A 22,307-nucleotide genomic window follows, 5' to 3' on the forward strand; every position below is an offset into this window, starting at 1 on the left:
ATGGCTAAACCAAAGCAGGTCATGAACTTTATACGTTCAGAGACTAATCTATTCTCAGAACCCGGGTATGACTTGACTCTCTCCAGTTCCCACAGGGTCGATTACCATCCAATCACCAACATTTCAGATCGGTCCACTCCTCTAACATTTATTATCCAAGGAAATGACTCTCAATACATTGACTTTTCTGAAACGCAACTCTATATTCGTTGCAAGATTGTAGATAGCAAGGGTGCGGATAGAGACGCCGCTCAAACGCATACTGCGCCAATTAACAATTTCCTACATTCGATGTTTAGTCAAGTTGCAATTTATTTTAATGATACGCAAATCACGTCGCCAACTTCATTATACCCCTATAAAGCCTACCTGGAAACTCTTTTGTCTTTTGGTAAAGAATATACCAAGACTCAAGCAATGGCTGCACTATATCACAAAGAAGTCGATCCAAGTACAGGAGATGAAGGGTGGAACACTCGAGAGAAATTGGCCAACAACAGCAAAGTTTTTGAACTTTGTGGAAAACTGAAGACAGACATATTTAATCAAAACCGATTTTGCATTCCAGGAATCGATATAAAGATAGTACTTTATCGTGCACCAGACAGTTTTTGTCTACTCACCAGGACTTCTTCTAGCTGATCAGATGCAGCACAACTTCAGATTATGGAAGCAAAAATAGTTGTGCAAAAACATACACTACTTCCATCAATTACCATGGGACACTTGAGATTAATGGAAAAGGGTCAGCCTGCATGTTATCCAATGCGAAGAGGAGATTTGAAATCATTTTCTCTATCATCCGGAACATTACAATATACAAACGAAAGTCTAATTACGGGTCTTTTGCCCGATCGTTTAGTAGTTGGCATCGTCTCAAGTAAAGCCGTGCACGGCCATTACAATGAAAACCCATTTAACTTTATTCAAGCAGATATATCAAGCATCACTGTAACGGTGAACTCTGAGCAAGTAACATCTCAAACGTTTGAACTTGATTTTGATAATAAGAAAAGTATTGAAGCATACTTTAGCGTATTTTCGGGGTTGGGTCTAACAAATCTCGACACTGGAATAGAACTAACATTTGACATTATCAAAAATGGGAAAACTCTATACGTTTTTGACTTGAGACATCAACATGATGGATTCGCTATACCAAGACATGGAAGCGTGAAGATTGAGATAAAGCTACGAAATGCAACTACAACCGCCCTAACTGTCCTTTGTCACTGTGATTATCAAGCAGTTTTGTATGTCGACAAGAATCGTCACATCTACTTTAAGGATTACTCCATGTAAAGATGAATACCGATCAAATTTACCGTGTTCTATCGGGGCTGTTTTGTAAAAATAAAATTACTTTTGACGTCTGTGCCTGTAATGAGTTGGATGATCTTGTGTTTGAACATTACCCTATCGCAATTGTGATTAATAACCGACCCACTTCTCACCCAGGAGAACACTGAACATGCATGTTTATTGAAAACCGGAACTTACCAATACATTTTTTCTGTAGTTATGGAGTAGGAATTGATGAATATGCAAGCAATTTTCGTGATTTTATCGAACGACATGGGACTGGTGTAGTTCAAAATTCAATGCAATTACAATCCCCAAACAGTAACGTATGTGGCCACTATGCAATTTGGTTTTTATGGAAACGAGTAAACAATTTTAGTGTAAGAAATGTGTATAGTAATTTTTAATACAAGAAGTTTATTCGAAAGATTATTCTAAAAATGATAGATTAGTCAAGGAATTTATAAATAACAAAATTCATTTATTAAATCAAAAATGTTGTCGGAAGAAAATACATCAAAATTCAATAAACTTTGTACGAAATTAAAATGGTTTCCACTTTTGCATTTTTCTAGTCAATTTGTGCATCTTTTGTTCATTTATCTTCTTTTGAATCCATGCACTCTCCTTCTTCTTCTGCGGTTTTCTTTTTATACGGCCTCCTTTCTGCTTGACAATGAATTGGTTGACGCTATTTGGGAGGAGTTCCACTGGAGGCGACTTGGACTTTATGAATTTTAACAAATTCAACATTGCCGGATCTGATTTTAGATTAGATTTTGCAGAGAGTCCTTTACATAGTCCAACAAGAAGAATGTTCATTTTCACCAAAGTATATGTAACACCATTTACGATGATTTTACCAGCAGTTATCTTTGCACCATTATCTTTCAGAAACTCAAGAATTTTGCGGCCACGTTCAGTTGTACCCTTTAAGAGAACTTCAAGCGTAGCACTTGAAACTTCAGGCATTGATGTTGTTTGTGTAATCGCTTGCGAAGGGACAGCGGTTTCATTCTCTGCATTTTTGACAAGTACTGGCCTCTTGTCATCCTGCCTCTTGTTATCAATAAGTTGAAGATTTAAATTTTGTAAAAGCAAGATCTTGATTTCATCGGGTATTGTAGAATTCCCAAAAATGTTGGTTTTCTCGGCTTTAAGTTTCTCTTCAAGATCCAATTCAACATCCTGTTGTGAATTTAGCGACATGATTTTCTTGTACCAACTTTCTGGCACCACCTTCATTTTTCTAGCCATTTCCCAACAAGCCCACCCACCAGCGTGGCTACAATTGGGGCTAGTACAGGAAGAAAGCCACCCTTTTGACACAGATACTTCTTTTTGTTTTTGATTGGTGACTTTAAGCACAGTTTTTGAATGGCTGTCTTGTGACGCAAAAGCTTTGTTCTCTGAGACTTGGTAACGGGAATATTTTTGTTCTATAGATTGAGGCAAAGTTCACAAATGGAGCGTATTTGTTCACCCGTTGCTTTATTTATAAGAAATTTTCTCTCCTTTGTATTGCTTTTACACAGCCGATGCAAGTAAGATGCATGGAGCTTAACACGATTTTTTCGAGCCATAGTCAGCCCGAACCTTTGTTCATGACCTATATCCACAAACGTTGGTTTATATATTAGCCGGTTATGAAAATGGCTTCCAAGAGGAATGCAGCAAGGATTAAGGCTTCATATGTAAACGCCAAAAAGCCAGGTGCCTTTAGTGGGCTAGGAGGATTTATAAAATCTGGAAAACGAAAAGAATCACGTCAAGAAATTGAAAACGATTTGAAAACTATTCCTGCATATACGTTACACAAGTCGCGTAGAAAAAATTTTCCGAGACGAGTGGTGTACGTTAAGCATATAAATGATCAATGGGGGATGGACCTGATGGATATATCTAGATATTCAAAGTCCAATAACGATACTCACTTCTTGCTAACGGCAATAGATATTTTCTCAAAACGAGGATACATTGAGCCACTTAAAAACAAAAGCTGTCTAGTCGTAACGAAGGGACTCGAGAAGATTTTTAAAAGGAGTAAAGGACTCCCTCTGCGTATCCAGGTTGATTTGGGCCGCGAATTTTATAATATAAATTGTAAAGAATTGCTTCAAAAACATGAGATAAAATTATTTTCAGTTCAGTCAGAACTCAAGTCTTGTGTAGTTGAGAGGTTCAACCGAACGATATTGGAAAACATTCAGAGATTTATGACAAATTATGAAACAACTAAATTTGTTAATCGATTATCAGATCTGGAAAATAACTACAACTCGTCATATCATAGAAGTATAAAATGTGCGCCAAAAGAAGTTAACAAGAAGAATGAGAAAATTATATTTGCTCGGTTATATAACAAGCTAATTGGGGCAACAGACTCTCGCAAAGAAAAATTCAAAGTGGGTGATATAGTGTTGATCTCAAAAGTAAAGAAAATATTTGAAAAACGGGCCATTGCTAACTTCAAAAAAGAAAAATTTATCATTAATCAAATAAATTCAACCATACCTCGTACATATTTTCTTCAGGATCTCAAAGGAGAAATTGTGGAAGGGGGTTTTTACCGTGAAGAGATGCAAAAAATATCAGCATGAGTTGTTTAAGAGGATTAGTTACCCATACCATCAATCTGTTTGCTAGATTTAAGTCAAGTTGCTGTATTTATGCTAAATTTATGTGCTGCTCTTCTCAAGTCGATGCACCAATGAACCAAGAAAATTCGTTAGAGATTTTAGAAATAGAATTTGCATTGACAAGTGATAAACGAAAGTGTGATTTGTGTAGGAAAACAACAAAACGTTATTATAACAATACAGAGAACCCAAAGTTTCTATTTTTATGTATTGATTGTGGAATTGTGTACTTGGAAACCTTTCCAGAATCATACAAAAAGGCCGAGTCCGTCACTACTTTATGAGCAGTAAAGGTTGAACAAGCAAGGACAATGGACAACTTTTATAGCCCCAGATTATTCAATCGAGGAATACCCTTCCAGTCTAGGTTGGAAGAAGAGTCACAAACAGAGCAAGAACGTTTCTTGAAACTCAAGGCCTGGTTTAAGAAAACATGCACAAACACGACCATAAATCTTTCAAAGGAGGTCAACCACATTGAGTTTGACATCCATGAGGTACCACGGCTATGCGAACAATTGCTAACCTTCTACATGAAGAATGGTGGAAACGTTTTGTGTGCACTTACATTGAGGACAGAAATAACCCGCCTAGTAAAGGAGCACAATGAAAGAGAAATCCATGACCTCAAAAGGTTCTCAACGGTACTGCCGACCCTTTATGAACCGGATTTCCAAAGATCCATAACTCCACCACTAATGTATTCACAACCAATCGACGCTGAGCATTATTACAATAGCATTGGAGGAAAGGATTCTCCGCCACTATAAGCAGCGAGCCGATTTTTCAATCTGCAGTACAGTCTTGCATTTACTTTCCCACAATCATCATGTCCGCAAACCAGTCTATCCGTGCCAGGCGCAATTCGGGGAATATTCCTCCCCCGAGTTCCCCTACTCCAGACTAGGCTTTCCCACGGGACGGGACGGTACGGGATTTCGCTGTCCCGTCCCGTCCCGAAGATTAACCGGGACGAGACTTTCGGGACGGGACGGGATGGAGGTCATCCCGTCCCGAGTCCCGTCCCGAGACTCGTCCCGACGGGACGGGACGGGAGGTTTGGGTTAAAGAGTAAATCATCATCTCGAAGCCACAAGACCACTTCCTTAAGCCTTTTTGTTTCCTAATAATTGTGACATCCAAGCATGTTGATATAAACTCTAGTTTTGCGTTTGCTACAATCATTTGGTTTTTGCATCTTATAGCATCAAGTCATCATGGACCCATCTGTAGCAGCCAAGAAAATCAGGAAAACGTTTCTGGAACGATTTTACTCCTACATAATACTTTTCATATCCTGTCTTGTATTTGCTGCTAGTTATATTTTGTATAGTGGAGCCTTTGCCAGTTTTCATATAGTGCTGGATCATCATATCGGCACTACTAAAAACTTTACATACGTGACCTTAGGCCTGGTCTAAAACGTTTTGAGATGGCACCACCCTCCAAGAAATTAAAAGAATGTGAACGTTGTATTGTAGACTTTTGCCAGATTGTATTTGGATGTTTGTGCGTTTTTGTTACGATTTTTGTTGTCATTGTTGCAATTACAACAATGGTTTACTATATGACCTATTATCAAGAATTTTTACGATATTTTTTTGAAACTATAAAGCAAGAAGCATTGCAAAATTCAACTAGTTTTGTTCCAAACGTCCGTGCAACAACATATCGTCCGCTATGGAGTGTTTAAAGAAAGAAAAGAAAAAGAGTCGACCAGACATGTCCAAATTTAAGAAGCCGAAACCCATAAAACTTGCTCGCAAGTCATCCTTGCCATGTAAATCTGAGGATGATGGAACAATTAAAGTAAAGCCTATGATGCTTTACAATCCCTTTCAGTTCTACAACACGTGTGGAGGATTACCTCCACCTATATTCAAAAGATTGTCAATACATGTTTTCGCCCCAGGGAATACCAATCTGTGCCCCACGAAACCTTTTTGTTTTGACAAACAGCACTGGTCGAGTGGAATTTCATCAAGATCAACTTTTTCAGACAGCATTACTCATGCTTGAAGCCCAAATCTCTCCAAACCCTTTGAGTTTGAAGATTTGGATGAATTTAAAAAAGGTTGTAGAGCTCTATTGGAGAGTAAACCTCGAGCTCCTCTGTTGAAGGACAACAGGATTCAACCCTATGATGTAAGGACTCTGTGCCCGTTAACTGATGGAGAAAGGAAAATTAGAATGTATTGTGAGGAATACAAGAAGAATGGGCCCCAGAATGATATGAAAACGTTTCAGCCAGAATATAAAATGCAAGAGACTTTGATGTAACAAGTCAGAAGCAGTTGCGATGGAGCCCACGAACGATCAAAAAGTTTTTCCCATTGAAGAGTCCTTTGGACTTTTGCGGACTTTTTTGAAGCATGGAGCCTACAAGCTTCATGGCAACGCATATTCTCCTCTTCACTTTTTGAGGGATCGCATTCTTTTGCAGAATGGAACTGGGCAAATTGAGATTGAGCTCGAGTCTGTACTACATTTGGCTCTCAACCTTGTGATGGCTGCCCGTGAGTCGCCTGCCGTGTCGCGAGATATCGCCTTTTTCACTAGTGAGTGCCAGAGTCTATTGGAAGATGTTAACAATAAGAAGCATCACAAGGGGGTTTATTTGGACAATCCGGGCCTGCCATACCAATTCAACCCAAAGACCTACCCATTTAAGCAGTGGATTGGAATTGCCAGATTCAACAAGCAACAAGAGGCTCCTCTAACCAAGGCGGAAATTCGGATAAAACACAAGTTTGTGAGCCAACGTCTGATTGCTCTGGAGGACATTGAAGGTTATCGTCGTCGTAAGGGCTGCCCTGCTGATCCACCCCCACAAGATGTTTATGGTGTACAGTGTGGAGTTTGTGAACATTCTGCTGGGGATCACGCTTCGTGGGATGAGCCTGGGCCCCCTGTATGCTAATATGCCAATATGGCAAATATATGACAATATGTCAAATCTATGTAAACATATATAACATATACCCATAGGGTAGAGCGATTTTTGGCTTATTGCCATATAGGTCCTCTCTCCCTCTCCCCTTGGAGTTTTGATATGAATAAAATTTTTTTTTGAATTGTAATCATTTGTACTTGAGGTTTCATTATGGCATCATCACCACCAGAAAGCATTGCCGATGCCGAGTTTTTTGAGACTCGACAGATTCATTTGCCTAAGCGAAAGTACATGCCTAAAAAAAGTCGTTCATATGCATTGAGTACTGAGTCATCCAAGGGAAATCCGGTCATCACCATTAGCCAAACGTTTGAGGGGATCGAGCAGAAGATTGAAATAAACAATACATCCCTACCTTGTTTTCTCAAGGACCTTGTCGACATCTCTGTAATTTCTTATCGCAAAACGTTGGTGGAGCATGCTGGTTCGAGTTCAAAACAATAATCTGGATATTAATTTATTCATTCATTTTTATTTAAATTATACAATCCTCTTCAAATAAACTAGATCTAAACCTAAACCGCTCGTCTTGAGTTTGACTTAAATCGATAACAAGATAACCATATGGTTTTTTCATTACATCCTCAAAAGCACATTGCATAACTGTATTATTTTTACCTCCATTCATTTGCCTCCCTAGCTTTGCAACAAATGTAGTATCTCTAGGATTTTTTAATGCTACAATATATTTTGAATTCAGAGTAATGCTTCTAGTTTTACCCTTTTCGAAAAAGTTTTGAGTCAGAAATATAATAGAAATGTTATTATGATGGCTGTATATTGTAAACGCCTTCACCATGTCTTCAGATTTTGCAACATCGGTCATCAAATCGTCAAGGATCAGCAATAAGGGTTGTCCATCTCCATCAAAGTCCGTGAGTAGTCCCTTCTGAAAAACAATTGATGGAGTGTCCTTTTTATTTGATCAAATAGAATATTGATATTCTTGGTAGCAGTAATGAACAGATGCTATGGGTGGATGCATAATCTCCATACGACGTTTTATGATACCAGCTTTGAGGGTGCTCTTCCCGCTTTGAGTACCGCCTGCCATCGTTAAAGTAAATGGCGTTTCCAGGCGAATGTCAACTTCATTGCTACAAGCTTCGTCCATGATGTACAAAATGATAGTGAGATTTATTAACAAAAATTCAATCAATTTATCCTCTACACGTAATGTTATGATTACAAAAACCCTGTGAGTTTAAAAAATCTTGTCCTGCTCTATAATTTGGAGCATCAACATGGCCATGAGCATATGTAAGCAAAGGATTTACAATAAAACGTTTAGTATCAGATCCATTTAACGCTTTCTTTTTACAAAATATAGTATTAACATCGTGTTTGGTGCTAACTATGGAACGAAAAGTGATTTGTTCATGATGGCAGCGGTTGATAACGTCCTCAATCAGATCGTACGAAATTTGATGGGCGATTGCAGACCTTTTGCAACCTTTCGCGGCAATTTTGACTTTCTTGAGCATTTGTCCCCCAGCATCCCATGATATTGCTTCTGCGGCATACATTTTGGGTTTCGCGACAGCAAATTTCCACAGGATGGCTGACCCGAATTCGTCCTTCATCTTTTTCAAACGTTTGTGGTTGGTTGGATCCTTCATGAATTCGAGAATTCCTCCATGCTCGCTCAGATCGAACCTCTCCCTGTTTTCCTGCATATCCTTGTAAATATCCTCCGTCTCCACAAAGTAGACCAAGGAATCTGAAATCACAGGAAAAAACGATTGAGAAAAAAGTTTGAAAACATTATTTCCTCCTCACTACCTGTGTCTCCATAAACAACCCTGGCTGCATCTCCATACTTGGGCACCATATAGTCATAGTGGAACTCATACATCATATCCTTACTGATGTCAAGGATCGCCACACCCACTGCAATCGGTTTGTCCAAATAGACTGCCATTCGTTTTTTCACTGCGATTTGAACCTCTGAGTTGATTTCTGGTAGGTTGGTTTCTTCTCGTCTCATCTGCTCCTCGGTGCTAATGATGCTCATGGTTTACCTCTTCCTTTTGTTCTCTATGCACTGCAAGAACAGAAATAACTTTTTTAGAAAAACTCGAAAAATTGGCGCCCAATGACGGAAAAAGATTTTCAGGGGATGTGGTTATTTTGTAAGGGGGTGTAACCTTCCCAAAACTGGCATTATTTAAAAGTTTGTAGAAGTTCTTCTCGTACTCCGTGACGGCCTGAATCCTCTTAAGAGTATTGAATTCGATAAACTTTTTCATCCAAGGTGCTTGGGTGAACTGCATACCTCGGTGAATCTGAGTGGATATGGTTGTTAGTTTTCATTAAAGACTAAATATAGATGTTTACAAACCTTTGTGATTTGTAGCCCCAGTTGAAGAAAACGTCGCAAATATAATGTTTCTGTAGTGACAAACATAGTTCAGCTTGGGGTGCAAGTCGGCTACAAGTTTCTTAGTTGTAAATGCAGATTTTGTAATTTACAGCTGACCCACTTGATGTTGGAAATTGGACATTTCTTCTGAAGTTATGATACGCTTCATCGGTAGTCGTTCAGCTTATTATAGGTTGTGGGGGGCACAATGAGATCAATTTCGAAAAAATAGCCAGTTGGAGCGTCATCAGCCACCGAGTTGAAAAAATATTGGGGGTCTAGGGAAATTGAGTCTAGTTGGTCCTGATCCATCCACTTGTAGTTCTTGAGGGGGAGGGATTCACACATTGCAGATCCTGAGAATAAGAAATATTTCTATTAAATAATTACTAATGCAAGGTTGTTAATGTCCAAAAAGGATATATAAGATGAGGGTTTAGCTGGGTCGTATAAATCTCGCATATATGGGTTATTGGCCTGAGCACTCCTCATCCCTCCGGCTCCACAAACTCCACCACGCACCGCCGTCTCCAGCCATTGGTACTCGTCTAATCCCAGATATTCCAGATCTACTTCTCCGAGTTTGCAAACCCCGTCAAAAGCGATCATGGGCAAGCTCAGATAGTGAGCGACATCCAACCCATAAGACTCTCGAATTTCTCGCGTCCGCTTCAAACAATCCGCAAGAATGGTCACGTCCAACAAACAGTACAAATCATGATACTCGCCAAGATTTTTAATGCGGTCGTTGTCCCAAACCTTGAGAGCATTATTGTAGTCCTCAGGGGGGCATGGCTCCTCAGTCAGGTCATTGAAAAAGTGTTCAATCCCTGGCAATTTCTTCTCAGCGAAATTGGAGACGGATTGGACGTAAGAATATGGATAAATGCCCTTCTTCATTAAAAGATCTACATTCCCATCCCGATACAGCGCTGCTTCACCGTTGAAATCAGAGAACATTGCTTTTGTGGTCTTGAAGTGCTCCGAGTTGTTGTCGTGGCCCAATGATTTTGACAACTTGTCAATTGATGTGGTCATCACAGCTGCGCTGTCCACAAACCTTATTTTGTTGTTACCTTTCTTTACGCTGAATGCCAGAAACCTAAAAAAATGCATGTTAATAAAATATTTTCGAGTTTTACAGTCTTAATCGAGAAGGGCAAACCTTTCGCTGGTACAGGGGATGACCTCAACTTCCATTTCACTCGTAAAATTTGAAACCAAAAAGTGGCCATCGTAATTTCTACACAATAAATTGATTTCAGTTTACAGATTTACAATTGAGACTTGACCATGTTTTTACCTCAATCCGTGAAAATAAACGGGGGCCTGGCTTTGGACTCGTGCATCAATATTGCATCTACAAATTTTAAGGAAAAATGGTTAATAGCACGATTGGATCGTTAATTGTACGACGACCTACGTGTGGTGTGATAGTCCAAGGAATTGACTAGAGAAATGATCGTGGTGGAAAACGATAGCATCTTTTACAGTAAATTTGATATTGCAGAAATAGCATGGGTTGAGACTTGTAGGATTGTTAAGAATTTGATCTTTGAGCCGTCTCCTGAGTTGTGGATCGATGACCATACTCGTATTTGCTGCCCACTGACATCTTTTTATTTCCTTTTGGCGAATCTCTTGATCTTGGAAAATGTCGGCAAAGAATCTTTGAACTACATTCTCACCATCATGGGTTGCTCGATGAATGTTGTGGGCCACGATCTTGTTGTGCCAGTCCAGGCAGACCCACGCATATCCCGATGGAGAGTGATGGGCCAAGTTAATTTGACGATCATTTCCAAGTAGGTGTGCCTCCTTGCTTTTTAGGAAGCTTTCGAAATCCCCGTAGTATCTTAAAAGATATAATGTATTTAGCAAAAGAGAAGGAGGATGAAATATAAATACAAGCCATTCCCTATAGGGTGCTCGCACCATTCTACCATATTGTCTGAAGGAATAAGACCCTTCCTCAGGAATGGTAAGCTGCTGCATTCCTAAAGTCAGGCAGTTGGGTCGGTGATTATTCAAACTATCTTGGGTTGTAAAACTGTTTACGCAATTTTTGCAATAAAATGATTTTTTGCCGGCAAGGGAGACGAGAGCATCAAAATTCTTTATTAAAGCGTAGTGTCCGTCCCAGCCATGATCATTTTCTTCGAGCACAAGAAGAAGATCAATTTCGAAAAGGTTTGACACTTCCACATCAGATTCGGTATGTCTTGTAAGCGCAGGTCTCAGCCGGAATTGAGGAGTTTTGTTTGATGAGTAGAGGGGATATATCGAGTTTCGGATTTCCTTCTGGATTTAAAGGATATCCCTAGTGTTGAGAGATGGTTCACCTGCTAGGGAAGCACAGAGCTCTCTTGCTCTCTGAGTCTCTTCATAGACAAATACGTGGAGATCTATTTCAGGATTTTGATCGGAAAACTTGGTAAATTGAGATGCATCCATGGGCATCGTGATACCGCTCCAATTGAAACCGTGGTTGTAAAGTTCATTTATATAGGTAGCACGTTTCTCTTGATGTCGACACAGATTAGTTTTATACCTTTTAGTTAGTCCATCCATCATCTTGGCTGCCACGCACGATATCATGAAGCAATTTCCATCAGGGACCCCAGTTTCTGGGTTAGTATTATCAATTGACAGAACAGTGGATGAACGAGCATATTGGAGCAGGTTATCATTGGTCTTGAACCCAGCACCCCCCAGGGGTTGGAAACGTCCCACACTTATTTCGAAACTTGATACGCAGTCAAAAATCCACCCAGATTTTTTGTTTATGAAAGAGGCCACGCTCTCCACCATTCGCCAAGCGAGGGAGTTGACAATCGTGTGAATAGACTCGGATCTGTAAACCGAATGTGTTTTTGATTTGAACACCGGATCAGGTGTAGTTCTATCTGAAACAATCATGTCCATCGTGTCGGGGTCGATGGAAGTTTTGTAAAAATGGCCCTGCAGCTCGCTTGTAATTTTGAGGCATTTCTTATCTTCAAGCTCCTCGTTGAGAATGTAGGTCAATTCAGTATAAATTTTTTCAAATAATTCATAGACGTCGGTGAATTTATTGTTGACGATATCCAATTCATAGAAGTTGGTTAGGCCAGAATACAAGTGCGAGATAGGGTAAGATATCTCCTAATTAGACCTCCACCTATTTGAATTGCCATCCCGTTGTATTGATGGTCTCGCTGAATATGAACGTCGAGTTCACAATTGTTGAGAAACTGGAGCGAGCATTGGGGACAAACACGATCTTTGTACATGTTCATCTAGGGAACGGTGCGCCAACGCTTCGGGGTTGTAGTTGCGTCTTGAGTCGGTCGCTTTAAACTATAAAATTAAAAGGGGTGAGCTTTCCCATGATTGTAAAATAATACCTAACCGAACTTCAAACCTACCTATCCTTTGTTCAACAAATTCAACTTGTTTCGTCAAGAGTTGGACAAAATTTTTTCTTTGAAAATTTTGTTCATCGAGCATGCATCGAGCTAAAGCTCGCCCCTGGGAACATTTGCCCTGCAAGCACGGGATGTACCCAGGGGGTGGTGAGGCTCACTACGTTCGCGACGTTGGAGCAATACTCCATGCGAATTCGTGCAAAACCAGTGATTTGAAAAATTTGAGCTAAACCAATCCGGTAAAATAATTAAACTCGCCTCCTAAATAAATTAACTAACCCCCAAAACATGTGCAAAACCATCCTTCTAAAATAATTCAACTACCCTAAAAAACTAAGCAAAAACCTCCAGCATAAGAAAAAAACATAGAGAAATTTATGAAAAAACAGTGGAAAAGGTCATTTTCACACCCAAAAAATTTTTTTGGGTGTGACTAATTGCTACTTATGTGACTTGCCACTTATGTGACTACTTGCTACTTGTTACTTGTAACTACTTGCCCCACTCTCCTCTACTATGAACCAGTTGGGTGTGCTACCACCTACAATACTGCAATCATTGTTTTTCTTACCTTTTTCTGCTAGGTCCCGCCACTTGTAGCTTTTCTTGCTCCACGCTGTGGAAATCTGCCTCCATCACTCTTCCAACTTTCTCGCACTTGCTCACATCATGTGGTTCACTACAATATTCACACTTCTTCATAGCATTCTCTCCTTGAATTTTCTTGCAGTGCTCGTTCCTATGAAAATCACCACAAATCTCACAACTTTCCGTATCTTCAATTCCATCCACCACTTTCTCGCAAATTCCGATATGATGGAACCCACCACAAAATTCACAAGTTTCAGTCTCTTCAAACCCTTCTCCCACTCTTTCGCAATCGGCGACATTGTGACTCCACCCACAATACTCACAACGTTGCTCCTCTTGCATAATTTAGTATGTATTTAAGCGTGTATTTCCGTACGTATTTTTGTTACGATTCCAACGACAGACTTCACGAAAGATCAAGTGCTGACTGCATTTTACTCCTCCTCATCTCGCCGTTTTTAAACTCTGGAAACGTTTACGGTTGTTCTTTGTATTCGAGATCTCCGATATTTTCGTCATCACTCATTTCAAAAATACGGTGCCTTCTTTCTAGGTCATCCCTTCTACTACATCTCTAAGAAGTTGACTCAATGTCAAAATCATTCTTCATCTCATTACATAAAACTCGGGATCTTGTCACTCATCATAAAATACGGTACTTTATTTTCGTCGTTTCATTCAATGACCTCGTACAAGCTCAGCTTCACTTGCGGATCGTAAACTAAAGACATTCTCTTTTGCATAGAAAAAGAACCTTTTTCTATTCCTGGTTTACTACCTGAATCTTAACCCTTTTAATTTACATTTCCAAAATAAAATACAAGAAAATAAATGAACCGCTATGCCCTCAATTGTGCTCTCAAAATTATTTTCCACTCAAGGTTTACTACCTGAATCTTGACCCTTTTCCATTTTCGTTTCCAAAATAAAATATAAGAAAATAAATGAACCGCTATGCATTCAACTTTGCTCCCAAAATTCTGTCATTCACTTTCCATAAATAAATAAAACAACCTTTTTCATCTCAACTTTACTACCTGAATTTTTTTCCCTTTACTTTATATTTTCTCAAAATAAAGGATCATGCGTTTTGTACTTGAAAATTTTTCCACTCTCTTTTACATAAAAGAGACACTGTTTGACTATCTTGTCAGTCAGTCTTTGACAATTGCCAATTTTGTTCATTCCCTTAATATTTTTCGAAATTTTCGAAATTTCTCAAATTTTCATTTCTTTAAAGTTTTTCTTTAAATTTATAACAAAATGGCAAATTTCGGAATTATTTCCCGAGAAGCAAGCACTGAAGAACGCGAGCGGGACCATCTCTGGCTCGCTGGTTCGAAGCTTCTTCAATTTTTATTCAACCGAAATATTTCCTTGGTGGATGTCATCCTTCTTACTGATGTCATTCACGCCAATGGAGAACTGAATGATGAACAGTGTACAATCATGGAGGCAATTCATGGGGAGATGGGGCTCATCAACTTTGAACGATTTGTTGATAACCTCATCCATGCACTCACAGATATCCAAGTAAGTAAGGTCTTGTGAAATTATTGCAAAGTGAGATGAACCTAATATTCATGCTTTGATATGTATGTACATTTGTAAAAAAGGAGGAATTATAAGTGTATGTATTTTTTATCTTTACTTAATTCCTAAATTATTTATTTCACAGTTTTTCCACTCAATTTTAACGGACGGTTACTTGAGCAACCCGAAAATGGATCAAGAGAGATATGGGAATTATCTTCTCAATGGGATGGACCAGGCTTATCTACGGCGACATGCAGTTGGAGAGTCGTTTCCTCTCCATCGAGCTCTTCTCACAATTCCAATCCCTGAATACACCCCTGATGCCGCTTGGAATACAACTGGAGCTGCCAGCAAAGATCTCTCCCCATTCCAGATCGACTTTTATGCAGCAACTAGGAATTTCCCTACGAAAATTAGGGCCCTCCCTACGACGACATTTGCTGTCAATGTGGAAGGATAGAATCCTAGGTACGGTTTTAACTATGCTTATCTAGTTCAAGCTAGTAATTGTGTGGAAACCGAAGTGGTAATAATTCTTGTTAACATCCCAGAAGATTTTTTGCGATCTTTCGTTCACGAAGAAAATATTAGAGGAAATGAATATTTAATTGTTATGGTTGATAGGAAAAGCGGTGTCGGCACAATTGTAGATCCTTCGCGACGATCGCGTCATTCCATTAGACAGTATTTGGAATTTATTGTCGATACGGTAGCACGTATTTTTAATGAAGCATATTATGTGTCAAGTGCTGGTTTCAGCACTAATCACATCTTCCCGAAAATTGTACAGAGACAATTTTCGGGGAGATGTGTGGCACTCTGGCTAGAGAACCTATCATCCCAAGTTGTGTGGGAAAGGGGATAATTTTGGGTCTTATCAAATATTATTTTGTAAAATTGGGATTAGGACACACTTGGTGGGATAGCAATTCTCGCTATGACGTGTATAGGAGCAGAGAAATGCGATTTGTTCCAGAATTTGTGCGTAATGCGATTACGGCAAGTGAACCGGAAGACAATATAATGGCAATCTTCTCTAACCTTAGTGTTAGCAATGAGGTTGAGGTTCCTGCCCCGCTAGGGGGGAGGGTTCAAAAACATGTCCCCCGTCCTTCACGGGCCTCTAAGAGGAATAGAGCAAAGAAAATTCTTGCATTATTGGCATTGCGGCCAGATCCAGCGGAAAATTTTTATTACGATAGCGACGAAACGATTGAGCTGTAATCGTTAAATAGAAAAATGCTTTTTTCTATAATTTGCAGAATTATTTATCAAAATTTTATCATTTTTTTCATAATTCTGCTACCGATTTTACAAATATTAATATTGAAATCTTTGAATTGAATATTTACTGATTTTTGTTTTTAATAAAAATATTACAAAATGTATGAATTGTGTTTCCTCCAATTTTATTTAACCAAAAAATAACAAATTTACATGTTTTCATTAATAAATTCATAAATAAATAAAATCATAAATGAGCATAAATAAAATCATAAATAAATAAAACATTGACTGGTGGTAACCATGCCAACGCACCACCACCATCACCCTTTCACTTTGCGCTAGCCAGCACCAGCATCAACCCTTTTTTCCATGGTCAGCTGCATGCTCCACGCATCAACCACCACCATCCCTTTCACTTTTCCGGCAGCATATTTTTCCATACACGAAAATATATACGACTTTGGCCGGTATATATTATGCATAAGAAACGTGAAAATATACCCTTCCTCTGACGCTATAGCCGCCATGACGTGAAAATGTACCCTTTATAACTACTCCTACATATATACGTAATTATACATACATGCATTATCCGAAGAAAGAGAGTGCGAAAAACTTAAAGCGTACCCCGAAAAAACAGTGGACCCCGCGAAAACAAAAACTATTTTAGGACAAGAAAGTGTCCGGAATATCGACAATACTCTAAGGAGGGGAGCTTGCGAGGTTGATAATAACAGATCTCGATGCCCTTTGGATATGTGATAGGGTCTCATGAGTGTACTAAAACCCTGAAGTGGTTTGACTCCATGGCCACATTTGCGCCCGCCACACCCACTCAAAAATGCCCAAAAAACGCTTTCACTCCAGTTCTCACTCACTCAAATCCACGCCAGAAATCCAATTTTACTCGGATTTTGAAATTGCTTTCACCATTACGCTCCCAGATAGTTGCTTTCTTCAATTCCATATCAAACTCAATTTTGCTGATGATTATTTCGCAGGCGTAATTTGAGTTGTTGATTACTACAACAATCCTCATTCAGAATTTCAAATTTTAAAAATACTAAAAATTTCGAAAAAATTGGGTTTGATATTGGATTGAAGAAAGCAACTATCTGGGAGTGTAATGATGAAAGAAATTTCAAAATCCGAGTAAAATTGGATTTTTGACGTGGATTTGAGTGAGTGAAAACTGGAGTGGAAGCGTTTTTTGGGCATTTTTGAGTGGGTGTGGCGGGCGCAAATGTGGCCATGGAGTCAAACCACTTCAGGGTTTTAGTACACTCATGAGACCCTATCACATATCCAAAGGGCATCGAGATCTGTTATTATCAACCTCGCAAGCTCCCCTCCTAAGCTACGATTAAAAAACTAAATTTGACATAAAACTGATGGGCGATAAGTTCTAATTCCTCCTACTCAGCCCACCCACATATTAAGCCACTGTATGTACTAGTCTAACATAAATACAAAAATATTACGAAGACGAACTTCATTTTTCCCAAATTGATGAGAGGAACAATGATATTACGTATTTATGTCTTGTTTACAATGCACATTCAAATTATGTCATTTCATATTCATTGTGATTTTAAGCTTTTATATTTGTACCCACGGATCAATGCTTTCCTGTAACATATTTATATTAGTTAAGAAGACAAGAATTTTGTCAAACTTCACTTCGTAACATTTGCAAATAATTAGTACTGTTTTTTCAAGCTTCCGCAAAATGTATGTAATTATGATTAGACGTAAATATGTAGGAAACGAATGTGGGTGGAATCATTTTCCGCTGGAAAATTTCCGCTGGGAAATTTCCGGTTACAACCGAAAATTAATATGCTTGTACATATTTACGTACATACAAAGGCTGGCAAAATTACTTGAAAGTCAAAATACAAAACACGAATTACAATTACATATATAACCGGTTTTTAATTCAATTATCAATTAAAAATTATATAATGTGGCAATTTACACAGTCCTTGGTAACCTTGTAACATTCGTAAATTCTGTAGTCACAAATTTTTACAAAATAAATACAAACTTGAAGAAAAATTAGCATAACAATTTTTGTAAACTTGCTCAGATCAAGGGCGTTCTTTATTTTGTAGAACTTAATAAGATCATGTTACAAGACTTATTGACTTTTCATTTTTCAGGTTAGTAATGACTGCGTTAATTGTCTGGATATATGGAACATATGCATAGTTAACGTATATAAAAATATACTCATTTCTTATTGGAACATGGTAGAAAGTTACGAATAATAATTCTTTTATTCATCTACTAAACAAAACAGACATAACATGATCACTGCATAATTCTCCAATTAACCCAAATCACGGTATTATGATATCATTTCATTTTCTAAATCAATCTCCAATACGGACAATTTCTCCTGTGCAACTACTTCTTTTGTGCTAATTTTTTCTCTCCGAAAAAAATATTGTTCACCCTATTTCAAACTGCAATTCTAACAATGTGTCTCAAGTATTCGCGATTTTCAAAAAAATGGTTGCCTGCAATAATAACGATTCTTGTAATAATGGTTTATAAAAAAAATAGAGAAAAATCTGAAAAGTTTGAATTTTTATAAATAATTTTATTATCATTTGACAGGTCGCATTTTCCAATCTGGTGCACGCTGCGCCTTCAAATAATGCAGTAAGAGAACATCCACATTGTATTACGCTCTTAGAAATCCAGTATTAAAATAATACCAAGTCGTGTTAGTATGTGACTCTACCAAAGTGGTATTGATAAATAGTACCGTGTAGTAATAGTTTGGTATTTAAATTTTATCATATCGGTAGCAGACATTCACCGGCAGGAATAATTTTAACACCAAGCGGTAGCAACTCTAACACAGAGAAATCAATACCTGCTTGTCCTTCCCAGATTTCTAACAGTTTATACACAAATGCAATAAATTTCAATTTTCTATGAATTGCCAATTTTTTGCAGCAAGCCAGGCAAGAAACTTCCGCGAATGGCGCCGCTGAAGGAACTGCGCAAACTCTGGACGGCGTCGCTGTCCTGTTGGCTTCCATATTCAAAGGAATCTCTGACATTCCCGTGAACGCGATTAACGCTGTGATTCGTCCATTACAGCAATCACAAGGAATTCCCGTTATGATAGGAAACTCCATGGCGGCCCAACCCATCCAAAATGCGCAAAGATTCCAACAAAATTCGCAAGCCCTTCAAACTCCTCAAGTTCAAAATTTGCAACCTCAATTACAAAGTTTACAAAGTCAAAATGCTCAATTACAAAACTTGCAACTCCCTAATTTGCAAGCCCAAAATTTGCAACCGCAACCAATTCAAGTTGCCCCTGTACAACAACAACCTCAAATCCAATACGTCAACCCGATCGTTATCACGTCACCCCCTGTCCAACAACCCGTCCCCACCCAACCACCCCCCACGACATCTTCCTCCGATGACGACGACGCTACCACCACCTCGCCTGACGATGCTGACGAGGATTCAGACGCTGATTCTGAAAATTCAGACATTTCTCTTTCTAAGAAAAATTAAAAATTATTTTACGAATAAAAAATTCCATACTTTTATAAATATGTAAATTTTTATGTGGACATTTTCATAAAATGTCACGTTTTTCGGTCTTATTATATGCGAACATATCTTAGGTACGTTATTAAATGAATGAAAATTCCTTTCACTTTTACAATATTTCCTAAACAATGGAACACGAAAGTGTAAAAATATTAATTGATTTATGTAACAAAATGCAAACAATACTTACATCACACTGAACAATACGACTTTCGATTTCTAATTTTTTCAAATTTCACTTTCTCACTTAAGTAGGAACCTTTTTCATTCAAATTTATCACCTACTTGGACAAACATACCTACATACTTAGCTCATTTACCTATTTCTCTTCAAATTTTTAATTTTCGAAATGAGATTTTTCATTTTTGTCGGGATCCTCGGAATCATTTTACTCCAGGGTAAAACAACTTTCGAGACTTTGTTCTTTAAAAAAAAGACTCCTGAATTATAAAAATCTTATGATCCATCCTGCAGGTGAATCGGTACTGGGGCAAGACGACGAGGAAGAATCTCCTCTCGAAAACGAAATAGGCTCCGATGATAGCGAGACACCAGACAATTCGGAGAAACCTTCCAAGGGTGATCCTCCATCCAAGAAGGAGTCACCACCGAGACAAGATCCGATTGATCCCACCGAACCCGATCCACCAGTTGCCTGGATTCCTGAGAACCCACCACCAGGCGCTACGGGCGGAGGTGGTGGTGGGTGGGACACTGGCAGCGGGAATCCCGACGATAAACCAAGACCAAAGGTACTAGCTTAATGATTTTTTATGTAAAGGGTGGTTTAAATCTTTCACTACAATGGACAATTTTGCAAATGGAAGATCCCATAAATCTATATACGAGTCTTTAAAATTGAGATTTTTATTTATTATTCAAGTCTAATCTCAGAACTGGTGGGATAGGATGACAAAATTCCCGAATGGTGAATTTATAAGGCAAAATTTCCGAAGTCAAATGAAATTTACGAATTTTTAAAAAGTGAAAAGTTTCCGAGGCATTTTAACAACCCTGTATTTATGTGCATCGTTCCCGCTAGAATTTAAAAACAATGCCCGCCTTGTGGTTACTTCAAGTATAAAGGTGGTACCGTAATTATTCTAACTTTACTTACATCCCTGTCCAGATGAGTTTAGGGTAAGTTAAACCCGTCCGGGGCAATTTGAAAGGAAGGGATAAATTCCAATGGTAGCAGACACTTCCCATTTCTTGGTCAGATCGATGCAAAGTTTCTGCTTTCTTAAGAAACAGGGCATGCTGAGATCCCGTTCGTACTAATCATTTTGTAGGATTCTTGTCCGCACTGTGGTTGTTTTCCTACTTTCGAAATTTAAAAATCTTTTCCCGCAATTGCGTATATTGGTAACTTATCAATATACTCAATTGAAATTGGTTACTTATCAATGATAATTTAAACTTGACAGATTATAATCCTATAAAAATAAGCGAATTTAACGAGATGATTTTTATCTACAGATTTGCATCAAAGATGGCAAACCTTGCGGAAATAGTTGGCATTGTTGTAGTGGGTGGTGTAATTTGCAGTACAAATGTGAAAAATCCGACTGGTATGGGGTTGGCCCTTTGCCAGAGGTATGTGCAAAAAGATAAAGTCAAAATTCTTTTGATGACAAAAAATTATAAACATAAATATGCCTTCTATTTTTCAGCAGCCAGACGAAGCAGGATCAAAAGACAAATCAGACAAGTCAAAGCACTAATCCAGGGTGAAATCCAACTACAAAGTTTTATTAGTTAATATGCAATGATCAACTTCTTAAAAAATGTGATAAAATAAAAATGAAAAGAAGCGAAATATAAAAAATATTGGCATTGTTGTTATAAAATTCTTATTTGACTTACATACAATTTGCTTTTATTTGCCTTCATTTTATTGACATGGTCGAAAATAAATCACACACTCTAAATAATTTGGAGACAAATCGTCACCCGACGGAGGTACTATACTTAGTGTTCCATTTTTGGGTAATGATCTAGGAGATGTTTTATCACCAAGGGGAGATAAGTCAAAAAATCATGCACCTTTGTGTGTAATACACGAGTTATTGACTTATCTCCCCCTGGTGGTAAAACGTCTCCTAAATCGAAATAGTACACTATAGTACCTCCGTCGGGTGACGATTTGTCTCCAGATTATTTACAGTGTGTTACTGTTTAGAATGCTAAATTCTAATAAGTAAAATTACTCGAGTATTATTTAATGCCTTTTTTAGACAACAAAAAAAATGAAAACTAAACGATTAGATATTAAAATTTACAACAAAATTTACACCCAGCAACTTATGGTAGACAATAACCATTCAATTCAAATGTATGTAGGTATGTACATAAATATGTGGGCATTACAAACAAACAATTAAGTATTTTGGCATTTAAAAAGGATACTATTAAATAATAGTCATAATAATAATGAGAATTTCAATCATTACCATAACAATTATATAATAATTAATAACTAAAAATTTTTGAATTCTAATTTTTTCATTTGCCACACAAATACTTATGTATTATTACAAATAACACTAAAATATAGTTTGATATGCAACACGTTTGTGCCCTCGGCACATTCAGAATGTATGGATTTTGGCGATTTATGATAGCAAATTAATCCAATTTTAATATCTGATTAACTTATAAAATTGTCAGAAACGTGCTGGTGTAATATATAATGCACTTTTTTAAA

General features: G+C 38.1%; 5 protein-coding genes across 5 annotated transcripts; all 5 read left to right on the forward strand.

Moving 5' to 3' along the window:
- Positions 1–642, forward strand: LOC110855450 (uncharacterized protein F54H12.2-like). Its single transcript, XM_022103858.1, has one exon. The coding sequence runs from the start codon at positions 1–3 to the stop codon at positions 640–642; it is 642 nt and encodes a 213-aa protein (XP_021959550.1).
- A 75-nt stretch (positions 643–717) lies between these two features.
- LOC110855451 (uncharacterized protein F54H12.2-like) lies at positions 718–1,302 on the forward strand. The gene has a single exon (XM_022103859.1). It carries the CDS (start codon positions 718–720, stop codon positions 1,300–1,302), a length of 585 nt encoding a protein of 194 aa, XP_021959551.1.
- A 13,100-nt stretch (positions 1,303–14,402) lies between these two features.
- Positions 14,403–15,995, forward strand: LOC118437168. Its single transcript, XM_035856012.1, has 2 exons — positions 14,403–14,787; positions 14,933–15,995. The coding sequence occupies exons 1-2, from the start codon at positions 14,518–14,520 to the stop codon at positions 15,248–15,250; spliced, it is 588 nt and encodes a 195-aa protein (XP_035711905.1). The 5' UTR covers positions 14,403–14,517; the 3' UTR covers positions 15,251–15,995.
- Positions 15,996–18,413: 2,418 nt separating this feature from the next.
- Positions 18,414–19,686, forward strand: LOC110855453 (nuclear polyadenylated RNA-binding protein NAB2). The gene is made up of 3 exons (XM_022103860.2): positions 18,414–18,559; positions 18,640–18,684; positions 18,985–19,686. The coding sequence occupies exons 1-3, from the start codon at positions 18,500–18,502 to the stop codon at positions 19,558–19,560; spliced, it is 681 nt and encodes a 226-aa protein (XP_021959552.1). The 5' UTR covers positions 18,414–18,499; the 3' UTR covers positions 19,561–19,686.
- Positions 19,687–19,914: 228 nt separating this feature from the next.
- LOC110855454 lies at positions 19,915–20,364 on the forward strand. Its single transcript, XM_035856178.1, has 2 exons — positions 19,915–19,998; positions 20,075–20,364. Exons 1-2 carry the CDS (start codon positions 19,950–19,952, stop codon positions 20,362–20,364), a joined length of 339 nt encoding a protein of 112 aa, XP_035712071.1. The 5' UTR covers positions 19,915–19,949.
- Positions 20,365–22,307: the final 1,943 nt, after the last annotated feature.

Source organism: Folsomia candida, unplaced genomic scaffold (genome assembly GCF_002217175.1).
Source record: "Folsomia candida strain VU population unplaced genomic scaffold, ASM221717v1 Fcan01_Sc012, whole genome shotgun sequence".
Classification (NCBI taxonomy): Eukaryota; Metazoa; Arthropoda; class Collembola; order Entomobryomorpha; family Isotomidae; genus Folsomia; species Folsomia candida.